Consider the following 24,423-nt stretch of genomic DNA (forward strand, 5'->3'; position numbering starts at 1 on the left):
TTTTTCTCTCTCCTCTCCTTTATTCCCATGATGTCTCTGGAAGTGTTAGCAGACCTGTGAGCCAGCCAGACCCACCGCCCTCCTCCCTGTCATCAACGCAGAGGAGCCTGGTGCTGTTGTTCAGTTCTGTGCCATATGAAAATAGGGATCAATAACCCAGCTCCCAGCCCTGGATCCAGGAACATGGGAGGAAACAGCCCCCATTATTTTAAGCTCTCTCCAGAGTGGAGATTCTCACAGTCTCTGACGCAGAGATGTCCGGCAGAGTTTTGTCCCTGCCTCAGCTCACATCTGAGCTCACTGCAGGTCCTCTGCTGTGAGGACATGCTCTTTCAATCCAACAACTAGTGGGAATGGGCTGGTTTTTCACACCTTTTAAAGCAAAAGTCACATACCTCATATTTTTTCCTCATGTCAATTGAACTCAGACTTAATTGCTATTCTCAGCAAAATAGGTTGCTGCCCTCTGCTCCTGCCACTACCCTCATCATCATTGATGGGCTAAGGCTATAAATAATTGAAGGCAGCATCTCCTCTGTCGCCCTTTTTTGTGATTTGTATTCAGGGGCTGCTCAGGGTCTGTCTCAGCCCAAGAAGCTGCACAGGCCAAGGCTGAGCAGCCGTCAGAGTGAGTGATGGTGTGAAGATTCTCCTGGGAGTGCAGGCGTGCATGGCAGACATCAGCAACCAGCCTTAACCACGTTCCTCTTGGAATAAAAGCCACAGGGCAGAAGCTCAGTACATACAAAAGTTTTATTTTGTTCTCATGAGGAAGACTATGAGAGCCATCCTTACCTGACATCAGGTATTTTACAGAATGTAATATATATAAAAAAAGAAATATATATATATTAAAAAATACCTTGCAGTTACATGACATAGCCAAGAGTACAGTTCATAGTGTATCTGCAAGTTCAACCTTCCTTAGGCCTTCTGCTCCTCTACAAGTCCTACAGATGCCTTTTTGGATGATAGCAAAATGTCAGAGTGGCTCATCCACTGTTGGATTCTTCTGTTCATGGAAAAACCAAAGGAGGAGGAGGAGGAGAAAGAGAGGCCTGAAGGAGGCTACAGGCATGCAGAGAGCACAGCAGGCAGTTTTTGCATGTTGCTTACAGCTATGCTGGCAAATGAAGGAGAAGGTCCTGCTGAAGGAAGGACAGCTCACCTGACCTTGTTCCTTGTTGGGACTTGTCTGCATGGGCCATGGAGGGAATCTGGGGATATATGAATATTTCTGATGTTAGGTGGGTTTGAGGCAGTCTAGAAGGACTTGGACACCTGCAATAGGCCACAAGAGCCATGAACAAACACTGAACACTACTGGTAACCTGTAAATCAGCTAAATCAGTGGCCTCAAAAGCAGTGAAAAGGGACTAGGTTCTTGCAAGAATGAATAAACTGTCATGCAGGACTAACCAGGCCCCTGAGAAAGAGATGAAAGCCAAGAAAGGGTGTTTTATATGAAATGATTCTGCTTAAAATAAGTATTGCTTAGATACAGCTGATGTGAAGCTGTCTTGTAATGGAAAATTTTCCTTGGGTGGTCTGCTGTGGCTGGAAACCACAGAGCTAATCTCTAACTGGAGAGTGCTTCAGGTGATAGAAGATTGGAGAAATTTTTGTGGCTGGAGGTCGGGGTGATGCTGAGTTCAAATCCTGCTCTGTGTCCTCGTGTTCTCTGTGGGTCACTCATCCCACATGGTGGGATATAGGTATCCTTTTTGGGCTGGTGATGTCTTGGCAGCCATGGCTGAAGTTTAGGGCTGAATGTGGATGCATCCTCACATCTTTGGGGTCAGGTGGGTATCACCCGAGATGCTACCAGGAAGGGATGTTTATTTGCATATAAAAATAAAGGCAAACTCCCAGGACTCTCTCACTACTCCTTGCACAGAAAAGGGCTTCACTAATGTGGGGAACCTGTGAAGTGCAGGCCTGCCCACATGGTTTACCTGCCCACATGGGTTACCTGCACCATCCCTAGGCTCTGAAGCTCTGTAGTTGCATCTTCTGATGGAGAGCTCTGGCCAGAGAGTCCTGGGGGTGGGGATAATTCCCTGTACACAGCACAAAGCTTTGGTGTCAGGGAAATGCCGCCTCAATTGCTGCGCCTTTTTCCTGGCTTGGAGGGAAGTTCCCTGGAGTGTGGGTGAGGTTTGCAGATGGGCAGCACATGCAGAGGACACCAGCTGAGATCTTGTCCTTCACCCCCTCCTTCCAGCTCCCTAGCAAGCATTTCCTAAGAATGCGAGCGAAGGGACGCGGGACCAAGCGAAACAAATGACCTGGCAAGGGCTTGGCATGCGTGGAGTATCGTGGCTATTGCTTGCGAAAGACCGGAGTCTGGAGCACATTAAACAATAACAAGAAGAAAGGGAGCCGCGGTGGCAGCAGGCTGCTTAGTCACTCATCTCTCCAGCTCTGGGTCCAGAAATGTCCATCTCTCTGAGGAGCCCGTTTTCTGCTCCACCCAGTCCACGTAGTTTGAGACCTTGGTGTACACACCGTACACCTGCTTGCTGCCGCACTCCTCCGGGCCACCCCATGAGACCAGCCCTTGGGCCACCCACCTCCGCGTTCCTGGGTCCTGGATGACGAAGGCTCCCCCGCTGTCTCCCAGACAAGTGTCCTTCCCCCCCTCGTAGTAGCCGGCGCAGAACATGTTCTCGGTCACGCTGTAGTTGCCTGAGCGCGACTCGTAGCTGGTCTTGCACTCGGCGTGCAGCACCACGGGCAGTTTGACGTACTGCAGGATGTCAGACAGGGTCCTCATGCCTGAGCTGATGATCTCATCCACCGTGATATTGGGGTTGGAGATCCCCCAGCCAGCCACCAGCCCCAGTGTGTTGGGGTGAGGCCCCTCCAACTCGTGCTCAAACTGGGGCAGGCAGACAGGCATCACATACTTCCCCATGGTCACCTTCTCCTTCAGCTTGACCAGTGCGATGTCATGGTTGTAGTTCTGGATGTCAAACTCCTCATGGAGGATGATCCTCTCCACTGTCCTGTTGACTGCTTCCATCTTGTTCCTCACATCATGAAGGGCCAGATAGATGGTGACGTGCTCCTTGGAGACGGGGATGACGGTCTTGTCCCGCCGCTGGGACCGGAGCACATGGGCAGCCGTCAGCACCCAGGACTCTGAGAGCAGGGCCCCGCTGCCAAACCATTTGTCATTGGGCACCCGGGACATGTCCTCCACCACAATCAGGGCCTGCCAGGGGAAGAAGCCGGGCTCTGCGTTCCGCCCGCCGATGATGCGCTTGATGATGCCAGGCAGAGGACGAGCTGGCCGGCCACACACTGGGGACAGAAGGACAGGACAGTTACTTCCAGCTTATTTATCTAGGGAACCAATGAAAAGGGTCATGTGCCTGGTTATCTTCAAAGCAAACTCTTTTGTCCTGTTTGGTTTTGTTTTTCTTTCCATTTTCAATTTTTGGAGTGATTTGGCTAGATGCACACCACTTCATAAGCAGAAAGGCCAAATGAGTAATCTTACAGACTCACTGTGACCTGTGAGCTCACCCAGCCCTTCCCAGACCTTTAAGGCACTTGCCTGGCTCCTGCTCAGTGTGCCAAGAGACACAGGGGAATGATGGTGGGAGGACTGGAGCTTGACATCAGCCCAGTCTCACCCCTCACTCTGAGACCTGTCACGAGGTTTGTGTTCTCACAGCCATGGCATTTGCCCTCCTGGAGCTGCTGTGGCTGGAGAAGGCTCGGCCATGGGATGTTGCCTAGCACCATGGGCTTTACTCCTGCGTCTCATCAGCCACAATTCTGGCAGCCAAACCAGAAGCTCTCTGCTCAGCTCTTCAACAGACCCAGAATTAATGCCTGAATAACCCTGACGTGGTGCCTGCTTTGCTTCCAGGAGCTTTATCTAGTCACAGTGTTAGGAAGATGAGGGAATCAGGATGCTGAAGGTGGCTCTGAGAGGTTGGACAGGGTGGGGAGGGACAATCCTGTCCCTAAGGAATCTAAGCCTTGGGATATGGCTTTTGGTGGGGCTGATTCCTGCCTGTGGCAGCACTGTGGAGCGGGACTCTCAGGTGGCTTGGGAATGCTACTGTCACTGGGAGGTTGTGGAAGCCTATATGGGCTTGTCCTATATCTGAAAGAGTCACGAATCACAGCAACTCAGGTGCTGGTCTCATCCCTCTCAGTCTACAAAAAAAACCCCAGATTCTCCATGAAAAGTGCTTGGACTCTGCCTCAATGCCACCTGTGCTGTGAGGGGAGGATGCAAAGCCTCACAGAGGCTCTGACCCTTCAGGGTGGTGGGGTCAGGGTGAGAATCAGTCTTGGAACCAGGGCAGGAGCACTGGAAGCTGCTACTGTGGATTTGTTGAGGCTGGGGTCTGTCTCTAGGAAAAATGTAACTCTAGCAGGGAGGGAACATGGTAAATGTGTGTCTGCATGTGCTCCACACCCCTGTCTTTCCCAGTGCTGAAAGAAATAAAAAACATGCTCAGGAAAAGAATTCCTGAGTCCCAGCCCAGCTGCTCTGCTGCACTGAAGCTCATGGATGTCCCAGGGAGATGCTTTTAGATGAAGTGCATCCAGCCAAATATTTATTCTATTAAATTACATATCAAAAATGCTGACCAGGCTGCAAATGCTCCCACTAATGGCAGAGGCAGGCATGGAGCAGAGGTTCCTGGAAGAGAGGTTCCTATTGATGGGGAGGTGCATGAGACACAGGGGAAGATCTGAAGAGCAGCTGGCCAGCTGCTGCCTGCAGATGCTGATCTCAGGAGAGTGTCACCCTCTCTCTGGGATTTTCCATTTTCCTGAAGTCTCTTTGACTCCTGTCACTAATCACAAGGCCTGGAAATGGCCCATGAAAGCAGCTACGGCCCCAAAGCTGTCCCCGTATGCTCCCAGCTCAAATTAGTTCAGGCTGAAACATCAAGCAGAGATGCAGAGAGCAGCTGCCACAACAAGAGCAGCCACAGTCCTGGTCTTAGAGTTTTGTGGGATGCAGGGAATCTTAGGAGTTCTTCCTCTAGCCTTGCAGTGTCTCAGCATGGCTGGAGAGCAGATACCCTCCATGGGGTTGGGCCAGTGTCTGAACCCCAGGGTGGTTGCAGCTGCAGCTGCTGCATGGCAGCCGGATCCCTGCACCTCTCTGGAAAGCCATCCCTGCCCTGTCTGACATCCTGCAGTACGTCAAATCCACACCCAAGCTGCCTCCAGGCCCCTGACGTGCCAGCCAGCCTGGCCCCATGCTTGGCTATGGCTGGAAACTCCCAGAGACTTTTGTTTAATCCCAAGCAGGTGCCTGGCCTGGAAACTTGCTGGCTGCAAACATTTCTGCCACTGCTCAAAGACTTGGGACTTTTCCTTCCCTGTAAAGCAGTCTGTTTTTTTCTGGAAGGCTTGAAGAGGTGATAATTGCTACTGGATGTGTACACACTGCCAACAGGAGCTGACAGCCAGGTAATGCTCTGCTCTGGGCTAAAACCATCTCCAGGCATGCTGGGGGCTGAGCGTGGCCAGTGGGCAGCTGGTTTTCTTGTGTGCTGGAGTGGGGAGCTTGGGGACTCCTGACAGCTGGGATGGCTGTGGCCCCGGTGCCACCACAACCTGACCCTCTGGGCCTGCTGGGATAGCCGGAAGCCTCTCTCCCCACCACCCTCCTGGCCACGCATTGTGGTACTTGGGTATAGCTGGCACTGTCACCAGGAGCAGGGCTCCTGCACGGCAGCATCCCCTCCCTGCGTGCCCCTGCTCCACACCCCTGCTGTGGTGAAGCCACCCCAGCGCAGTACCTGGTCGGCAGGATGGCAGCTTGGTCCCCAGCTCCTCACTCCTCCACTGCCCCAATGCATCGCACGTGTAGGTGGCTGCAAGAGAGCAAAGTGTTAGCTGGGCTCTGATCCTGGCATGAGGGATTGTCCTTTCCAGTGAGGAGATCTTGCCCAGCTGTCAGGGCCCTTTGAACCCTTTTTAAGAGCAGGAAGTGACCTCCCTTTTAATGCTCTCTGTGCTCCATTCCCGGGGTCATGGGTTGCCCTGCCCCCATGCAGGGAACATGTCTCCATCCTCAGTTTCATTGCCTTGAGCTGTCTGGAGGGCTGTGCTATAGCCTCAGCCTCTGCTGGCAACTGCCTCCATATAAAAATGCTGCCAATGCCCATTCTGCTAATACATATGTGATGCTGGGACCATATGCAGGGAGATAAAAGCAGGAAGACAAGAATGTGAGGAATTCTTTTGGCTTTGGTTGCTGAGGGAGGAGAAGGGAGAAGGCTGGGCTGTGTATGCACCCTCTCTACTGTCCAGAACTGGGTCTGAAGGGTACAGAGAACTGTGGTGCTTGATAAACCACCTTGTGGTTTTTCTGTGGTTGTGGACCAAGGGGGATGGCAAGAAAAACTCAGTCAGATATGATCCCACTGCTATCTGTTCAGCTTTGTCCGTGCTGAACATTTGGGTGCTGGGATGAGAAGCTTTGCAGAGCCCTTCCAGAGGCTGCTGGACCTGGTGCTCTCTCCTACAGCAGCAACTTTCACAGAGACACAGAAAATTTTGTAGTCTGCAGGGAGCAGATGGCAGGGTAAGAAGGCAGAATGCAAAACAAACACCCACACTGCTCTGCCTAGGCTGTGAAACACTCAGGCAAAGCAGCTGGCAGGGCCAACTCCATCCTACCTCATTGTGGAGCAGGATTTGTCCCATCTGACAGTCACAGGGCAGACACAGGGTTTGGTGTGTGTAGGCTACATCCACAGCCTGCTGTTTGCAGAACACCCTCGAGCTGCCATCCCAGGCTCCCCCACTTGCATCCCGTGTGCCCACCCTCACTGTGCCGTGGGGACGTGGCCTGGCCCCACTGCTCACCGGTGCTGTTGGGGGCCATGTGGTAGTAGGGGTGCTGGCAGTGGTACTGGATGGCTGCTTGGTAGGTGGTCAGGTTGTTCCTGGTGGAGAAGGTGACAAAGCCGTGCTCCAGCTCCGGCGGCGCTTTGCAGTCAGCAACTGAAAGCCAACACAGAAGGGGGGTTGAACCCTGTGCTGCATCTTGGGGTGTTCAGCCAGCCAGCAGGCAGGTAGTGCTGGGCTTTGGCATGGGATGGTGGTCTTGTGGGGCAGACCAAGGGCCTCTGTGATGCTGTGTCCATTTTCTCTATGGCACTGCAGGAGGCTCTGTCCTGGCAGGGCAGCCTGGCTCTGTGAAACCCTCCCACGGCCACCCTGCACAGACAGAGCACATGAGTGGCACCATGGAACACCAGCAGCGTGTCCCACCCACAGGCTGTGTGACCAACACCACTCTCTGGTGGAGACCTCAGGCCTGGGAGCCCCTCCATGAGGGATCAAGATCTCTCTGCTGCACCAGTGAGAGGGGAAGAAGCCTGTCCTGGCAGGTGAGGTCTGTTGTGAGATGGTCCCAGAGTGTGTCTTTGCATTGAAGAAGTGTGCAGGGAGAGGCAGGCAGTGACTCACCAGCTGTGCATCAGGGGTGCTCCTCTATGCACAAGGATTTGCTGAGAGCACAGCCCTGTCCTTCCTGCTCTGGTCTTGCTCACCAAACAGTGCTGTGAACATTTACAGATCAGGTGGAACAACTCTTGGTCCTGGCTGTCCTACGACAGCAGGAGATGAAGGACATTGAGAGTGAGAGTGCAGGCAGGGCTGGGGCCAGCACATGTGGGTGAGACCAAACCTGCTCCATCCCCCAAGACATCAGCAGGGTTGGCTCTGCTTTACCAGTCCCTGGTGTCGACTCAGGGTGTGATGGAGGGAGAAGAATTTTGGGGTGCCATTGCCCTTCCCCATGGCCTGTTCACGGTTCCCTTTCTCCCCATGATCCCTCAGAGTGCTCTGCCCAGCCTCTCCCCATGGCTTGTCCCCATTATTAGGTTTGTGCCAAACACTCCAGAGAGGACTATAGGCTGTGGGAGGGTTCATCTACCAAATCCACTACAACACAGGAGTCACCTCCTTGGAGCTGAGCCTCCCTACCACGTGGGCAGTTCACAGCACATTCAGGTGATGCTGTGCAGCCTTCCCCTACCCCATCCTGGGTTTGATCCTGCCAAGAAATGCAGTGCTGTGGAGCTGCGTTCTGCTATGTTTAGGATGAGGGGTTGAGGAGGGAATCAGTGACTTTGCAATAAGCAGGTCCTGTGGATCAGGGATGATGTGAGGTCTGTTGGTTCCCATGTGTTCCAGGATGTGAAGGGAACAAGGAGAGCAGTCCTAACTGATCCAGGCTAACAAAGAATTACCTAGACACGGTAGTTGGAACCAGGAATATGTACCACTGCTCAGGATTGCCTAATTCCTTGGGTGAAAAAAGCCTGATTTATGGCAAAATACTGCAGCTCACCATTTACCAGGGTCCCCTCCACTGTCTGTAGAGGCAGCAGGTGATGGTATGAGTGTGTAGGTGCAGGCAGGCTGGGTGGAGACTCTGGGTACCTGTTTCCTTGCAGGAAAGAGGGAATGAATGTCAGGGGACCATCCTGACCATCTCTACTCTGGGATTGTTTATGGCTGCAAGGCAGCATTCACTGGCCTGCACAGCCCATCTCATCCCTGTGTGTCCCTCAGACCGGGGCAGGCCTGATCCCTGGAGAATGGGCTCTTGCAGAGAGGTGTTGCTGCACCAGTGTCCCAGGTCCTGCTGAAAGGGAGAGGGGAGGGCATTCATTCTATGAGCCTTTCTAGAGTTTTCCCTCAGGAAAGGGACCATATAGCATCTCTGTCTTTGGAGGACCAGAAGTGGACTGACATCCCCAACACACACCTCCTCCTCCTCCTCCTCCTCCTCTCCCAGCCTCTGGTCCACATCCCAGCATCCTCCTAGTGGAGCCTCCAATGCCCCGGGGAGCACAGGGTGCGTGCCCATGGTTCCTGGGGATGTGAATGGAGCCAGATACCAGGCTCTGACCTCCTTTAGCTGCAGTCAGCCTGAGGCCAGTCTGCCCTCACCTCTGCCAGGCCAGCCGTGGGGAGCAAAGGGGAAGCGGAGGAACATTCATCCCCCTGTGTCGGTGCCAGGGCTTGGTGCCTGCAGGAAAGGGCTGGGGATGCCAACCCATCCTCCAGGCCTCCTTGTCCGGAGGGTCTGAAAGGCACCAGGACTCTTGGAGAGAGGAGAGGAAGGAGTGTTTCTTATTTGTGATGCTGGGCCAGTGAGGAAGGACAGTGGGAGACTGAATCCAACCCACCAACCGACCAACCGGGCGGCTGTGCCACAGTCCTTGCACGGCTGCCTTGGAGGGGGAGCCAGGGCAGCCCAGGAGTCTGAGGGGAGAGGGAAGGATGCAGAAATGCTGGGAGCTGGCAGCAGCCCGTGGTGCCCAGGTGGCGGTGCTGGGGCCAGGTGGGCCCCCTTCCCCTGGGGCAGTGTGTCAGTGGGAAAGGGGGGCTCGACGCCAATTTCCTTCACCCTTCTCGAGACGGAGTTAAGAAAGCACCAGGCGTGGGGGTTAAGAGTGCCATGCCGGTTAGACAAGCCACAGAGATGGATTTGGTAGCCAGGCCAGTGGAAAGAGAACCTGCCCTGGGTACTGGACAGATCAGAGGGGCATCGAGGCAGGCTGCCCGTCGGGGCGGCACGGCCGGCGCCAGCCTCACGCGGCCACTTGCTCCGAGCCGGCTCTTCCCTCTGTCTGGTTGTCGGCTCTATCTGCAGCTGCACCGAAAGCAGAGGGGAAGGAGGAGAGCAGAGAGAGAAAGCCCAATTAGTAGATGAGCAGAGAGAGACATGCAGGAAACCCAGCCCCCAAACCACCAGAAATCGTTAATGAGCTCCCAGTGAGCTGTGCCAGGGTGCTGTGGATGCCAGCGGAGCCACGGCCCTGCTGGGGACCCCTCACTCTGCTCAGCCAGGGCAACCTGGGGGTGGTGGCTGGGAGAAGCTGTCACAGGTTTCTGTTCAGCCTCTCCAGGCTATGGAGCTGGATTTTATCCACTTTGCTGAGAAGTTTTCTATTTTCTGCATTGTTTGTGCCCTGCCTCGCACAGCCATCCCAGGGAGGTGGGAATCTTTGCAGTCTGGAGGCCTAAATTGCCCATTAAGGGGCTTCTTGGCTTTCCAAAGAGGTCTTAGAAATTTAGTGTCATGAGTCATATTACACAAGAAGGGATTACTTCCAGCCCAGCTGGAATAATGCAGGTAATAATTTAAATTTTCTCAAAAAAATAATAATTTTTGGTGTTAAAAATATTTACCTAGTTTTTTTCTAATTTTTAGACAATGCAAAATTTTCTCTGATCACTGTTCAAGCTGGACAAAATCAATAGGAATCTGTGGTAGTGAGAGTGTAGGAGTGGGGAGTTCCTCAGTAGGGCAGAGGCATCACTGACCCCACAGCTTTTAAGGAGCCCTTTCAGTTATTAATCTATTTAGCAAGTCTGAGAACCTCCCAGTTTCCATTTGGCTTGAGAAAACATTAATTAGAACTCCAGAAATACTCTTTCTTTCAAGGTAAGATGTGCAATTATTAAAAGAAAAAGAGTCTGCCCAGATGAAAAGAACCTGGATCCCAACACCCCTAGAAAGCATCCCCCCCGCTGCCTCTCCTGGAAGGACCTGGGACAATCTCTGACCACGTTTGCTGCTTTTCTCCTCTCTGGGCAAGCCTTACAGCACTGAGCAGCAGTGAGAGCCTCCCTGAGCTCTGAGAGGTTTGGGGGAAAGGCAAAAGGTGTGATCAGGTACATCTCCCACACCTGAGCTGAGAGAAGAGCTGGGCTAGATGAAAGAAGATTATTCAAATTATCACCTGTCCTTTCAAATGGCATTTCTTTTCTTCTCTCATTTTCTCCCATTTTAAGGTTTGTAAATATTTTGACATTTTTCTCTCCCCTCTCCCTTACCTGAGCAGTGCTCAGTTTAGGCTAGTACCTGGGACCTCTCTAATGCCCTGCATTTTAATAGCCTCCATTTGGAAGGAAATTTAGAGCAGGAACTAGATTATCCCACGTTGTCCCAGGCTTACCTGACAGAGACAGTTCTCAAGAGCCAGGTTTGCTCTTTCTTTGACAAGGAGACAGCAAAGTGGCTCACAAATCAAGTTATACGAGTAATCTAAATAAAAGCACCAATCTCCTGCTTGTGGCATTTGGCCTGAGCCCTGTTATGTTATCCAAGAACAAGCCAAAAGAGCTTTGCAGGGTTATGTAGCCTCTCTGGCTGGGTTTGTGTCTCTGAGTAAGGAACTCCACTCTGGCAGGGCAGCTCCCGTTAGCATGAAATTATTTGAGCAGGAGAAGGACATTGGCAGGGTAGGGAAGGGTGTCCTTACTTTTGCAGATAGGGATCTTGTTACTCCATGTGCCATCCTTCAGACACTCGATCTGGAAGGAGTCACTTTCCACATTATCCTGTGCAGAAGGTACCAATAAAAAAAAAAAACAAACAAAAAAACAACAAAAAAACCGCCTATCAATGTTCAAGAAAAGAAAGAAATCTTTCAATAAAAAGGGAATTTCTTGGTGATTTTGTCAGGTTATAGCTAGCATCCCCTGGAAGAGGACTCTTTTACTTAAAAATTGCAATAAAATCATAATGAAAAACTTGAGGAGTTTTCTTGCTGCCAGCAACTCAGTGGCACGCTGAAAGCCAAAGAAGTGGAGTCACTTATTCCTGTTGTAAATGTTAAGATGGGTAAGGAGGCAGCTCTGTATGAAGGATGGGACTGGGAGGAGATCAGAGAAACACCCAAGTCCACGTTGGAAGTCAAAGTGGGCTACTGCCTTGGAGGGAAGACAGCCACCCCATGAGTCAGCCATGCTCTGTGGTTCTCAGCTGTTTCCCAGAGAGAGACTGCCAAAGTCTTGTCCCCCTTGACTCACTAAAGTCCTCCCCAAGTCCCTGAGGACCTCCCAGTCAGTGGAGGCTGGCCTCTGCAGGGCTGCTGAGACAGTGCCCACTGAGGTAGGGGGCAGGCAGAGCCCTGGCAGCTGCCTCAGAGTTTTTGCTGACTTTTTCTCTGGCAGGGGTGCCAGGCCTGACATTCTATGAGGTTGCTGACTCCGGAGCGATGCTGAGAGGGTGGCTGAGGGAAGTGCTATCTCCTCTTTCCCTCTGCATCTTTGGAAAGGAAAGGTGTTTGCTCTCAGAGGAGGTGTTTTCCTTGCCCCTGGGAAGGGGATGAGGATGATGTGTGATTGTGTTCGCTCTCCCAGAGATGCAATGGCTTTGAGAGGAAGTATCCTCTTCTTCCTACCCATATTCCCAGCTCCATGTTGTCAATCCATACCTTCAGCACTTTGTATCCAGTGTTGCAGCTGATGACAACCTGGTCTTTGAAGGTGTACTTGGCTTGAGAAGGCTCAATTTTCCCATTGATTGGTGGTTGCACCAGTGGGCACGGGTTTCCTTTGAATAGAAAGCAAATGAGGCTAAACAGAGGAATAAATGGAGCAGATGTAAAGTCCCAGCTCTTCTACCCAGCCCAAGTAGCAGAATTTGAGCATCTCTGCCCTGGTTTTACCCTTAGTCTACACTGGCATGGCTCAGCCAGGCTCTTTTAGAAGGCGTGGAGGCTCCATGACTTTCCTTCAGTCTGTAATTCTCTGTCTTTGAGCATTACAAATCTGGGAGCTAATAACAGTAGCTTGTGCAATTATCCTGCCCAGAACTGCTCTGCTCTGCAATATGGTCTTGTTTCAGAGCCCAGTTGTTGTAGAGGAAAAAAAGAATCCTTTGGAGGGAGGGCTCTGTGTTATTTTTTGCCTCTCCTGTTGTGATTTTTGGAACAGATCCTTTCTGGAGACAGGATCATGGACTACCAAATTCGTGGTGTCAACCTGCAGGCTTTATAAAGCCCTTTCCATTCCCAAGCCCAGCAAACAGAGGAAAGCAGCAGGAGTTACCAATTGCTGTGTATGACAACTTCCAGCCCCTGTTCTCCCCGGAGTTGTCACTGTGGAAGCGGATCTGCACGCTGTTGGTTTGGGTTTCAATGCGTCCTGGGGACTTTTCTCCACAAAAAGGTCCAAATTCCTTTTGGCCTGCTTTGATCTGCCGAGGCAAAGATGAGTGAGTGATTTGAGGGGGCTCTTTGATCCCTGAGGCCAATGCATGGGGCTGGAGTGGGGCTTAAGCACCATGTGTTGAGGGGATGTGAACAGAAAGAGGGTTACTGTTGGCTAGATGGGTCACAAGAAGATGTGGTGAGAGACATGGGGTCAGTGGAGCACAAGGCTCCTGCTGATTCTGACATCCCTGTTTAGACTGGGGACACAAAAGGCGAGTACAAGAGGAGGAGCGTGCAGAGCCCAGCTCACCTTGATGTGGTCATATGGACAGGTCACCTCGGGGTGGTCTTCCACATCAAAGCTGTCCTCAAAATTCAGGGTGATGAAGAAACCCTCCTCCAGCTCGATCCGGTACAGGCAGTCCGAGCTCTTGGGGTAGGGGCTGGGGAAGTCGGCACTGGTGATCACCCCGCTCCTCTGGGTGTAGAGGTTGTCACTGCACTCCACTGAAACACAATCGTGGCTCCATCAGGGCCCTGACAGTCATGCCCCAGCCCTGACCATACTCAGGAATCCTCCCAGTGGAGTGGGGTCTGTTGGGTGGATCCATGGATTCCAAATATGGGTACATGGATCCCAAATATGTGACCTTACAAGGAGAATCTCAACAGCCAATTTCCAAATATGCCCATGGCACAGAAGCCCTGGGCTGAGAGCTAGTCCCAGCTAATCTACATGATGCAGATTCAGAGCAAGGACTAAAGCTTTTCATTTTTCTGACTTGAGGAGATTCGTAGAACTTAGCTAAGGAGTACAGCCCATGGGAGAAGGAGTCCCAGACTACTGGTTTGTAGGGGGAGAAGCACCTCATCTCTCCTGCCAGCAAAAAGAGGGCTGTTTTGCTGGTGCTTGGAAGGTGTGATGACTACTCAGGGACCCTCTGTGTGCCCATCCCTGTGTCTGGGCTGTGCCTGTGGTACCTTTGCAGGTCCTGTTGTCGGAGTGGAGGATGTAGCCAAACCTGCAGGAGCAGTAGTACCCGCCGATGTAGTTGTGGCAGTAGTGGTCACAAGCCAGCTCCTCATCACTCTTCTCCTGGCACTCATCCACATCTAGAATGGAGTTACCAAGGAAGGGAGGTCACCCTGAAGCTCTCCACACGTCACTCTTTGTGGGGACATTTGTCACAACACTGAGAAATCTGTTATCCCATGTTGTGGGTCACATGAGCACCCAGTGAGTCCCACATGGCCCAAGGGCTGCACATGAGTTCTTCTCTTGTCAGGGAACCCAAGGCTGACCTGAGATGTGGTCCCTGCAAATCTGGTTCCCTATCCTATCATGCTGGCCCTGCAGGCTCAAATGCTGCTTACCCACAGCGGTGTAATGGGCATCAAAGCCAGTGAAGCGTTCCTCGTTGGAGAAGTCAGACCTGAAGGTGAGCCCCATGTAGGGCCCTGGGGACAGGATCACTTGCTGTCCTGGAGCCTGCTCTGTGTCCGTTGTCTCCCTGCCACAGAAGGTTGCCAGCTCCTGGTCCTCAGTTTCAATCTGTTAGCAGAAAGAAGGAGTGAGCCTGGAGAGCCTGCTGTGCGTTCTCTGGGGAGGTCAGGCTGGGATTGGAATCATCCTCTCTATCCAGGAGCTCACACCTCTGCCTGTGCTTGCCCAGGCTGTCCGCTTCCAGGACTCACCAGTGTCTCCATGAGGCACAAGGACTCAGGTCTGCCTGTTCTGCCTGGAGAGGCCTGTGAGGCAGATGCCAAGAGCAGGTGGCATCCAGGGTGTAGGGAGGAGCTGGGGGGTGTAAGGGGAGGAGGCAGGGTGGGAGCACATTTGGGAGGTGGGATAGATCATGGGGTGGCAGTGCAGAAGAAGGGATGTAAAAATCAGCCCTGGGCTGTGTCATTCCCACTCAGAGCTGGTGGTACCTGAGATGCTTCCCCTCACCTCTTCCCATGGCTCAAACACTGATCCATGTGAGGGGCCTAGAGGAGTCCCTGCCTATTGGTTTTGCATCAGCTCAAAGCAGCAGCTGTAGTTTCTGTCCCTTGGGCTGCTTTGGACAAGCTTGGTACTGTCCCTCCCACCCAGGCTCTCTGTCTGGCTCCAGAGCTGTAGTTCCAGGCACTGCTGGGACTCTGACCATGCTCCCAGAGGGTTGAGGAAGGGGAGTGATGAGCCAGGGTGCCCTGTGTCATATCAGCACATTTGGTAGTCTCTATGTGCATCCCTTTAAAACACAGCCTTAGCTGTGCCTTAAAGCACTGTAATCCCTGCAGAAAACCCTTCAGTTTTCCCTGGAAATCCTCTCCTTTCCTTTTTCCTTGCCATTTTCTCCAGCATTGATCCATCTCCTTCTCCTACACATCCCATCCCCAACCCCATCCCATCTCAACCATGATCTCTCCCAGGCAGTTCCCAGCACCCTGCCTGCTTTCCCCAGGGGATTTGAGTATGAATAAGGCTCGGCAGAGGAATGTGATGAACACCACCAGGCAGCCTCCACTGCTCGAGCCAAGCCACCGCTATTGAGGCTGTGATGAAGTCCACAGCCCCCCAGCATATGCCTGGTGAAAACAGTCATCTGCTCAGGGGCCCATGGGGTCCTGGAGGTGTTGGAATGCTGTCCCTGGCTTGCTTGGCCTCAGCAAGAAGAGACCCTTCTCTGACTCCATCCCAGTCACCTAGAGACCCTCAGGATGTGCCTGCTGGGGAGGGTCTGGGGCTGAAAGGGAAATTTCCCAGAGCTGAACAAACAGGCGGAAACTCGTTCACACCAGGGAAAGCCAACATGGAAATGGCAACTCAGCGTGCCTTGACATTGCCTCCAGATATTTTCCATCCTCTCATACAAGCTGGAGCTGGCCAGAAAAGAGAGACACTTTCCGATGATAAATTTTGGGAATTTCGAGAAAAAACACGCACCCTGCTTTGGGGACAAAAACCCAATTGAAATTTTTTTTCTTTTTTTTTTTTTTTTTTTTTTGTAACAGCATTCTGGGGCAAAAAAAGAAAACAAGTAATTTGGGCTCCATCTGGTTTCAATCCCTTTGAAATATACTGTGGTGCTTTAGAATTGCTTTTAAATCTGAAAGATTGTTTTGAAATGAAATAGTGTTTCAGACTGAAAACCAGGAGTGCCATCACCAGAAGTGAAGGAAAAAGGCACTTCAGCCCTGACGCGCAGACGAGGCTGTGCCAGCACGTGGGACACAGCCTCTTTCACAGAAAATGCTTTTTCTTATGGAAATCTGTGGGAAGGAGGAATTTCCAACCAGCTGCTCTGTGTGGGGCTGGTGGCTGTCACCTCTGCCAGGACTCAAGAATGAGCTCCCATTCCTTGCCTTCAACCCCAGAGTGCAGGACCTGCAGCGCAGCACCCATGAAGTGCTGGAAACTCTTCCCAGTGTCCTGTGTCTCGGCTTTAGGATGCTCCAGCCATGGGGCCAGCCCCAACACTGCCCCCAGCATCCCTGGAGCAGCAGGATGGGCCCCGGGAGAGCTGTGCTCTCCTCACTGGAGGTATCCACAGCCCCTTATCTGAGACGGGTCCCATGCCCCGAGCCACAGGGAGCAGAGGCAGCCCTTCAGCAGTAAACTAAACAGAGAGGTCATCATCCCTGGTTAATTTTTGCTGCTTCTGCTGGGGACTGTATACTTTTTTGTAGATCATTTACATCCAGCTAGCAGGCTGGTAATTAAATCCTGGTTGTTTGTTTGGAGTTTCTCCCTCTCGGGTCACGATGTCGACGTTTTCACTAGAGAAGATGTGTCCCTGAGGGAAATATCAATTGCCACAGAGAAATTCCCTATAAAAATACGCTGAAAGAATCTTCCTTTGAAAAATAAAATATAGCGACACCCTTGTGCTTTAAATCTACCCTTGCCAATGCCTCCTGCTGTCTTCCCTGTTTCTTCTTGCATCCTCAGTCCCTCATTAAGACTTCTGCCCTTCTGGATGGAGGCAGATTGGTGTCCCTCTCTGGCTGTGGCTCTATCCCTCTGCGTTTTGGCTGGTGCTGTGGCTAATGGGTGTCCCAAGCTGTGGGGCCTCTCTCTTCCCCACACTGATTCCCCCCTTGGGTGAAGGAGCTGGGATGCCCTGGCTGGCAGGAAAAAAATGCTGTCCCAGGGCAGGGGCTGTTGGCGATGCCTGGGAGCACTGATGCTCTGGAGGTGCCTCCTGCAGCCAGGGGCTTAATGAAATGCCAGAAACACCGAGGGGAATTTGGCCCAGCAGTTTGGTGTCTGCTGCTAGAGAGGAGCAGGCAGTCGGCAATACGGAAACACAGCCGCCACCAGCCCCCCCTCTCCAGCCCTCCAGGAATGCACTAATTGGACTGATGAAGGCCAAACATACCACTTGTAATATATATAAATGGCTCATTAGGCAGAGAAATCGCAGTGCTGGGCTGAAGACACTGGGAACATGACATGGGGAGGAGACGCTCAGAGCCAGGGCAGGGCATGAAGCAGCCCCCGCCGAGCGGCCCCGCAGAGTGTGGCAAGAAGGCAACACCCAGAGCAACGGGGCTTTTTTTCCAGAATGATGCTGCTACTGACTGCTGGGAATGAAGCAGGGACCTGCCCCTGCAAAAGCCTCCATCTAAGTCTCCTGGAGATCTTCTCCCGAAGATACATCAAGGGTCCTTTCATATGCAAACATGAAATTGCCCTGAATTTCCAGGGGAACATAGGTGGCAACCCCTATGGGTGACAAAGGAGGATAGCTGGTTTCCTGTGCTGTGGATTTGGCTTGGATCCAGAGACTGTCCCCTCCTGCATGGCAGCTGCACCCATGTGCCCTATTTCTGGGCAAGGCTTGTTCCCTGGAGGGGCTGGGAATGAAAAGAGACCCAGGCAAGATGCTGGGGTCCTGCAAGAGCTGATCACTTGCTCCCATGCCTTGTCTTCCTCCTCCCCCTGCACTGTCCCCAGTGGCACAGGGGAATGGCCTCTGCAGAGAGGTGTCTGTTGGCACTTTCCTATCAGGATAGGAAAGACAAGCAGCAAAGCCCTGGGCTCTCCCTACTCCCAGCTGCCTCCTGGGGCTCAAAGTGCTCCTTTTGGGACCCCACACTCCCAGAGAATGAATGACCCTCTGGCTGGGGCTGGCTGACAAGACCAAAAGAGGATGCTCTCCTCCTGAACCCCCAGTTCATGCCAAACCTTGATTTGTGCTTTTTCTCACTTGTTTGAATAGAGAAAGGTGTACATGGGTCCTGTGCACCCTTCCTGCAGCCCCAGCCTGGGCATGCACTGCCCTGAATGAAAAACCAAGCCTGTTCCCTGGTCCTGCATGTGCCACCAGTGTCCCATCAATCATTGACGGGTGTCCCCCCATCTTCATTCCAATCAAGGAGCTGGCTGCCAAGCTCTTGGGGGCTGATTTCATTCCAGGGCTTGATTGAGCAATGTGCAAAACCTCACAGACAGGCCCCCAGGCTCAGATCTGTATAATAAGCTTGGGGATTTACTCACGATGGTCCCTTGGAAGCCAGGATCTCGTTGCCCATCTCCCTGTCATTGTGCTCCTCAGTGACACTGCTCAAGTCATTTAACCTGATTTTCTAGTCAGGGCTGTGGCTTTTTGGGTGCCCTGGGCCAGTGCTACAGACTTGCAAACCATGGTGAAACCCTCTGCAAATGAGGAACCCCCAAAGTGGTTCCCTGTGGATGGTGATGAGCTGGGCAGAGCCTTATGAGCAGCACAGCAAAGGGAAGGAGCAGGAAGAGGGCAGCCCAGGGAGGGTGGCTGCTCCATCCCTGTCCACATGCACCTGGCAGGTGGCTGACAGCAGCCACCCAAAACCTGAGGAGAGGCTGTACCCAGTGTGCTGAGGCCCAGAGTTTGGTTCTCCAGTTTGGTTTTCTACCTGCATGGGGGGCTTCTCCAGGTGGGTATTTTGGGGATGGCTGTTCCTCCCATTCCTCCTGGCTCACTTCCTTACTGAAGTGCAACTCCCCTTCTCTGCCATCCCCATTTGCACAAACGAGCCTCCCATGCTGCGAGCATTTCTTTAGGAGCCACGTTCTTTTTATATATATACACACAGGCACGCGTGCATGTGCATATATACAAATAAACAGCTATTGTTTTAATTAGCCATTGTTTCAGAGCTCTGGAAACTGTTCCCTTCTGCAGACCACCCCGAAGGCAGAGGTCTTTGTGGGTTTACAGCTCAGATCACCCTGAGCTTGCCACTTGGGATGAGCTTCTACACCGCTTAAGAGCTTGGGTGTGTGGGCAGCCAGGGAGTGAGGGAAGCAAAGGCCAGGGCACAGGGGCATTTTGCCTGCCCTGAATTGAGTACCCACCTGCTCAGCCCCTTTTTAACCTGCTTCTTATGGCAGTCAAGATGATGAAGACCCTGAACAAACAAGAAGGTGTTTCTTCACACACACAGAGGCACATAATCATATATTTAACCTGTCCAACTCTCTGGCATGTGCTGCTGCAGAGATTAAAGTTACCCATGAGCTCAGAAAGCAATGGTACAAGTTCATCGATGAGGAATCCATTGAGCACCATGGAACACAGAGCTCTGCCTGTGTTTCTGACCTTCCTCACTGTCACCAGCAGAATATTACAGAGAAGCACCTGTATGTGCTAGTTCTATAGTTATATTCTATAGCCATGCATGTGGCTTCTGTCAAAGAGGGGGCTGACTGATGCTGTTTTTACAGCTTGCATTGGTGGAGACAGAGCTGGACACACAAACCCAAGGAGGAAAACAGCCATGGAGTCATTCACTGCTCTCCTTAATGTTTTCCAAGCCAGTGGTTTAGTAGCATCAAGACTGCAGCCTTACCCAGCAGAGTAACCTCTGGATCTCCTGTAATCCATCCATTTTCATCACTTTCCAAATGTAATTCTGTGGTGGAGGCTCCACAAGTGGAGTTACAGCCCCGAGCAAATTTATACAGCTGAGATCTAAATCCCTGTGAAAAATACCTCCTTCTTATGGAAATCCACGGCAAGGAGAGCTGTGGTGCCAAGTTGGCACCATGGCCAAATAACAGGGAGCCTTATGAAAAAGGAAAAAAGAGCAGGGGGTGAAGGGCAGGAGGAGGGGTAAAGCTTGGAATGGGGAAAGTCTCCAAGAAATCTGTTCCTTGAGCTTACTGGGGTTTTAAAACAATATATCTCTATATATGTCCCTGGGCCCTTGTGTTTGGAGAAGATCCAGGAGAAGCAGAAAGAGCTAATCAAACCTCAATGAGAGCTGAGTGAGTGCCAGCACAATGGGGAAATTAAAGCAGGGAGCAACAGATCCTAGAGATAAAAACACACAAATGTTTGCTTTGTTTTCTTAGGGCAAGAATAAAACAATAATTTCAATTATCTGGCAACAAGCACCAGGGCCAAGTTCTGTGGTTCCAGACCTGGGAGAAAGCTCCACCTGCCTCTGTGTGAAGGAGCAGGGTGGAGCTTATCCTGGGTGATGATATAGGGTATGTTCAGCCAGGCAACCTAGAAAGCACCCGCTTGCTACTGCTGATCAGCCAGAAACACCACACGAACATTTTCAAAGATATGGAGAGACACCCGTGTCCTGCTAGGAGAAACCTGTGGTGTAAAGGCAAGGCTGCTCTGGGGCACAGTGTGTGGCCACCACAGTTTTGGGTGGGTTACCATAACTCAGCAGAGAAACAGACTGAAATATTTGGAGGTTTTGGCCATGACAGTTCCCTGGAAACCTCCATAGCAGCTTCAAGCTCAGGTCTAACATTTCCCTTTTGCTTCCCGTGGGGCTGGACAGGGTGTCCCAAGAGCCTGCAAGGCGTGGCCAAGGATCCAGGCTGGCTGCAAGAGGCACCCACAGCCATGGCCTGACAAAGTGTGCCCAGCTCAGGGGTTCTGCTTGCTGGCATCAGAGTGGCACAAACTGGTGTTTAACCACAAGTGTTTTATCAGCCCATAGGTGTGAAAATCCCTTTGGGTGCAGTAAAGAATTTGGGTGCAGTAAAGAATTTGGGTGCCCAAATACTTTCAGAAATGTGTTTGTCTCTGGGTAAGCTCTGACTCTGGTGTCCCACTCACTGTTGGTCCAGTGGATGCTGCCAGCTTACCTGTGCTCTCCCTGTGGTCCATTGGACTGACAACTCCCGAGCCCAATAAAATGGAGAAAACTGTCTTGTTCCCAGCTTTTCCAGCACTACCCTTTCTCAGCTGGCCAAGGAGCTCTGCTGTCTATCCCACCATCTGCCCTGAGATGTCACAGCTCACCTTCACGTAGTCGTATTCACAGAGGTAGGATGACTCCAAGTCAAAATGCATGAAGTACAGCTTGATTTTAAATCCATCAGGCACAGAGATGTTCCACGTCATTTCCGAGTCACTGGGATAGGAGTCAGGGAAGTTGGGAGACTGGATCTCCCCAAACATGTCTGTCAGCTCCACGGCATCTGCCATGCAGAGCAGCAAGGCACAGAAGGGCCAGGCCAGGGGATACCTGGAACACACATGTGAGGAGGTGAAATGAAACTCTGGCAGTGACAATACCTGTAGGAAGGCTCATCTCTTTTCCCAAGTGGACTGTGCAAGAGGAGATGCAGCACCATTGGTACCACGAGCAACCCCTGGGAGGTGGAGGTGTGATCTGCATGTGGCTCCCATGAGGGGAAAGCCCCTTTGAAAGATGGGTGCCACAGGTGCCACAAGTGATGCAAAGGCACCTCCACAGCTCCCAGCCAGCCTGAAGTGCCATCAGGAGCTTGATGTTTCCCATGCTTCTGGGAGCAGCAGCCATTGGCAACGTATCTGTTAACTAATGGAGCTCTGGTGGGCAAATCTTCATTTAATGGAAGAATAAACATAAGCATGCTTAATAAAATAATGATGATTTCTAAATCAATTTAGTGAAAGCATCATGGCAATAACTGCTAAATATCATTATTGTTATTATCACTGTTACTGCTGAGCCTCAACCTGCCAAATTGGGAGCATTAGCTCTCAGTAAACAGTGTACATCTTTGCAGCTGGGCAAAGATGGAACCAGGCCTCAGCTTTGCAACCCTGCATGTTACTTCTCTTCTCTTCTCTTCTCTTCTCTTCTCTTCTCTTCTCTTCTCTTCTCTTCTCTTCTCTTCTCTTCTCTTCTCTTCTCTTCTCTTCTCTTCTCTTCTCTTCTCTTCTCATCATGCAGAGGCTGAGATTCATAAAGATGTTTTGTCATCAAACCCCTCTTTTAAAAAAATCTCAGTCTGAAGAGTTTGTCCCAACTTGTTACTAATTTATTTATCCAAAGGAGGGCAGAGAGAACAGGTAAATCTGTGGTGGTCCAGCTGACTTCACACCAGCCTCGAGCTTCATTTGACATGAAAGGGAGCATGAACTGAGTATTCCTCTGCACAAGGAGAGAACACCACCCATGCTGGAGGTGTGAACACAAAAGCTTGTGCTATTGCATAGGACCCAGAAAGAGGAGCAGACCTCAGGCTCTTTACACATAGTGGAGCATACAAAGGAAAAGAAACATGCAGGAAGTAAGAGCCATTAGAGATTAAAATTTCTAAAATAGGCAGTAAGGCCTGGCAAAGGCTTGTAGGTGTGTACAACAGACATTGGAACTACTCACATGTACACCTGGTTTCAAAATCAGGGCTTGATTTAGGTAGTCTGGTGAGGAAAGAAGATGCATTAGTGGATTATTTTTAACCTGTCTGTGTTCTTTCAAAACCAGGGCAGTAAATTTCTGGGGTTCATCTGTGTAGTGCCATCACTTTTCTCAGCTCTTCATCACAAATAAAAGTAAATGGGAGCTGAGAAATTCAGATTGATTTTTCTTTCAAGCAGAGTGAGGTTAAACATGCCTTTTTCTGACAGATGTTCTGAAACCACAAAAATGTGTGAAGAGAAAAACTGTTACTCCTCTGGTCAAGAGTACATGCATGGGGCTGGATGATGAGCTGGTGTAAATGGGCATCACCTCCTCCATTTCAACAGGCTCTTTTCTTGTGCGGCTCTGATTTCTCTGAATCAGGGGAGGCAAAACACCATCAAACTTCTTCCTCGTGACAGGAAAGTCTTAACCTCATGTGAAAGTGATAAATGACCGTGGTGTGCACAGAAACCTGAAGCCCGCGCAGCAGGTCCTGCCTCGCTTGTCCCTCTGCCCCTCGGCCGTGGCGCAGCGGTGCCCGTGCCAGGATGTGCCTTTGGCTTTGCCGGCGTGCAAGCTGCGGCACGAAGCCGGGGCGTGAGCACCGCAGGGACAGGGGAGCTGGAGCCGCGGTCATCATCGAGAAACCTTCCGCAGCAGGACGGCCCCCCCTGCCCGGCCGTGCCCTGAGACCGCGGAGTGCGGGAGCCCGGGCTCAGCCCGTGGCGGAGCTACTCACCTCATTTTGCTGCTGGGCGAGTTTCCCGGCGGATTTGGTGCGGAGGATCGATGGCTCGCTTGCGGGGGACGGCTTTGCTTCTTTCCCAACGCTCCGCTGGCCGCCTTATCTCTGTCCGGAGATTTGCGAGCTTGTGTGCGCCTATGTGTGTGTGCGTCTGGAGCTGTCTGGCATTTTCCATGCAGGTCACGCCTTCCCGTGCCTGCAGCCGTTCCCCACATCCAGGCAGGCAGGCAGGCAGACCTGCCCGCATCCGAGCCCTCCTCCCCGCCCGCCTCTCCCTCCTCTCCGCCGCGGGGCTGCCCTGCGCTCCAGCATTCAGCGGAGTTTTTGTCTTCCCTAATCTCCAGAGTTTTGTGTGTATGTGTGTGTGCCCAGGCACATTGTGTTTGCTCTCTCTCTTTTTTTCTCCCCCCTCACAGCTTGCTTTGCCAGATGGCTAAAATTTGCCTCTCAATAGGGTCTGAGGCTCCAGCAAAAACAGAAGGCAAGAATGTGTGAAAAAAAAAAAAAAAAAAAAAACAAACCTGTGCGGGGATAAATAGCTTTAGTGGTGGTGCTGCCGCTGGGATCGGCGCTCGGGAATTGCTTTCAGCATCTCTGCTTAGTGCCGAGCAGCGTTTGGGATGGGTATCTGGCTTCCAAGAAACTTTGGAGCTGTGACAGTATGAATAAAATCAAGCCCTAATTTGCATCCTCCTGTAGAACGGAGGAATTGCCAGATTCAGTATTTTGTCCCAAGGCAAAAAAGCAGCTTTAGAAGTGGACTCTGCTCATGAGCAAAAACTTTAAACACTAAAGTTTCAGCGTTTTGAGCCTGACTGCCTCCTCTTCAGGAAACAGGTAAAAACATGAACACTCCCCGCTAAGCCACGGGAGATTGATTTCCCCTCCCTGTGCCAGGCACAAACCAACCCAAACTCCCCTGTCTGCATAGCTAAGTGGGAAGATCTATCTGGGCTGCAAATAAGGGAATAGCACGTAGGACGTCAAAGGATGCAAGTGACTCCCTCATTCAGAAATCTTCTTGGACACATGAGGAGCAAAACTTTAATAGCCGTTTACCAACTTCAGCTTGAGCTGGTTAATGTAAACCCCTCAGATATCCACTGGCAGGCAAGGATGCAC

General features: G+C 51.7%; 1 protein-coding gene across 2 annotated transcripts; it reads right to left on the reverse strand.

Moving 5' to 3' along the window:
• Window positions 1–735: 735 nt before the first annotated feature.
• Window positions 736–23,516, reverse strand: MASP1 (MBL associated serine protease 1). 2 transcript variants are annotated; one of them, XM_053951765.1, is made up of 11 exons: window positions 23,296–23,516; window positions 21,182–21,407; window positions 14,322–14,499; window positions 13,929–14,060; window positions 13,258–13,454; window positions 12,844–12,991; window positions 12,228–12,346; window positions 11,271–11,349; window positions 6,853–6,990; window positions 5,781–5,855; window positions 736–3,306 (listed from the first exon to the last, which is right to left on the reverse strand). In XM_053951765.1, exons 1-11 carry the CDS (start codon window positions 23,514–23,516, stop codon window positions 2,411–2,413), a joined length of 2,409 nt encoding a protein of 802 aa, XP_053807740.1. In that variant the 3' UTR covers window positions 736–2,410. The 2 variants fall into 2 exon arrangements, with proteins under 2 accessions (XP_053807740.1, XP_053807741.1); XM_053951766.1 differs by lacking the exons at window positions 736–3,306; window positions 5,781–5,855; window positions 6,853–6,990 and adding an exon at window positions 9,145–9,655 and having other exon boundaries at window positions 23,296–23,373.
• Window positions 23,517–24,423: the final 907 nt, after the last annotated feature.

This window comes from Vidua chalybeata, chromosome 10 (assembly GCF_026979565.1).
Source record: "Vidua chalybeata isolate OUT-0048 chromosome 10, bVidCha1 merged haplotype, whole genome shotgun sequence".
Lineage (NCBI taxonomy): Eukaryota > Metazoa > Chordata > Aves > Passeriformes > Viduidae > Vidua > Vidua chalybeata.

Excerpts from the sequence above, each read along its gene's own strand:
- MASP1 (XM_053951765.1), bottom strand. The coding sequence starts at position 23,516 with ATGTGGGGAACGGCTGCAGGCACGGGAAGGCGTGACCTGCATGGAAAA. Across the intron at positions 11,350-12,227 it reads CTGGATACAAAGTGCTGAAG|GATAATGTGGAAAGTGACTC; the intron begins GTATGGATTGAC and ends CCTTCTGCACAG. Across the intron at positions 6,991-11,270 it reads CAAGATCCCTATCTGCAAAA|TTGCTGACTGCAAAGCGCCG; the intron begins GTAAGGACACCC and ends GTTGGCTTTCAG.